Source organism: Pterocles gutturalis, unplaced genomic scaffold (genome assembly GCF_000699245.1).
Source record: "Pterocles gutturalis isolate BGI_N339 unplaced genomic scaffold, ASM69924v1 scaffold33754, whole genome shotgun sequence".
NCBI classification, from domain to species: Eukaryota; Metazoa; Chordata; class Aves; order Pterocliformes; family Pteroclidae; genus Pterocles; species Pterocles gutturalis.
In genome coordinates this window covers 1-1,155 of record NW_010136845.1, presented here as the reverse complement: position 1 = coordinate 1,155, position 1,155 = coordinate 1, and the positions used below count along the sequence as shown (strand labels likewise).

General features: G+C 62.3%; 1 protein-coding gene across 1 annotated transcript in view; it reads right to left on the bottom strand.

Moving 5' to 3' along the window:
- The window catches only part of LOC104468355, a gene marked incomplete at both ends in the record, with an annotated part of 1,373 nt that extends 222 nt beyond the window's left edge, over positions 1-1,151 (bottom strand). Inside the window, 5 exons of the mRNA XM_010082458.1 lie at positions 37-92; positions 230-278; positions 366-470; positions 560-633; positions 1,115-1,151. Coding sequence (XP_010080760.1) covers positions 37-92; positions 230-278; positions 366-470; positions 560-633; positions 1,115-1,151 — 321 coding nt within the window. The remainder of the gene's footprint in view (positions 1-36; positions 93-229; positions 279-365; positions 471-559; positions 634-1,114) is intronic.
- Positions 1,152-1,155: the final 4 nt, after the last annotated feature.

Sequence of the window (1,155 nt, the reverse complement as noted above, 5' to 3'; positions counted from 1 at the left end):
TCCCTCACCCAAGGGACCCTCCAGGCCCCTCCTCACCTTGACATAGGGAACCCGGTTCTTGTCCTCGTGCACCGACAGGTTGGTCTTGGTCACTGGTAGGGGGGACACGGGATGAGGTGGCTGGGGGGCTAGTGACCCCCCAGCATGCCCTTGGAGCTCCCAGTGCCATCCAGTGCCTCATAATGCATTACAATATCCACCCAGTATGTCCCAGTGCTCCCCCACTCACTGTCCAGCAGGTCCCGGATCTTGTCCAGATAAATTTCAAAGTAAGAAACCTAGGAGGAGGGAATTGGGGGTGGTCAGGACCTGACCTCCCAGTCCTCCCAGTGTTCCCAGTGCTCCCAGTCCCTCCCAGTTCCCACCTTGATGTGGAACTCAAGGTTTTCGTCCATGGAGTAGATGTGGTTGAAGATGTCCTGGGCGATGCGTGGGATGATGCCCATCTGCTGGGGGTCGTGCAGCTTGCCCTGAGGGGTGTGGGGGATGGTCAGCACCCGGGGGGTGCCAGAGCCCAGGCGCTGCTGCCCCCTCCCCAAGGGGCCCCTGGCCCCCTCACCTCCATGGTGTGGGTCTTGCCCGATGATGTCTGCCCGTAGGCGAAGATGGTGCCATTATACCCAGCGAGCACATCTGTGGGGAGGGGTGAGGGTGGGCAGAAGCCCCTCCAGGACCCCCAGGAACCCCTGAGGACTCCTAGGACCCTCAGAGACCTCACAGACCCCCCCCAAACCCATAAGGGCTCCCCTGAGATCCCCAAGGGCTCCCTGACCCCCTCCAGGTACCTGAGATCACCTCCAAGCTCACCAGCAATGTCCAAGGACCCCTGAGACACCCCAAAGGACCTCACAGACAACCCCAGAACCCCTGGAGATTGAAGTGAGCCCCCCAAAGTCGTGCAGAGACCCCAAGAGCTGCTGGATACCCCCAAGCACCCCCTGCAGATCTCCCCTTGCCAGCATCACCCCCCAACCTGTCCCTGTCACCACCCTCCACCGGTCCCTGTCACCCCCCTCCAAAACCCCCACAGACTGGGTGTCCCTGGAGAAGGGTCCCCCAGTGAGGACCCCTCCGGGGACCCACCCAGCCCCCCCAGCAAGCCCCAGGCCCTCACCCTTGACGATCTGCATGGCACAGGCATGGTAGACCTGCTCC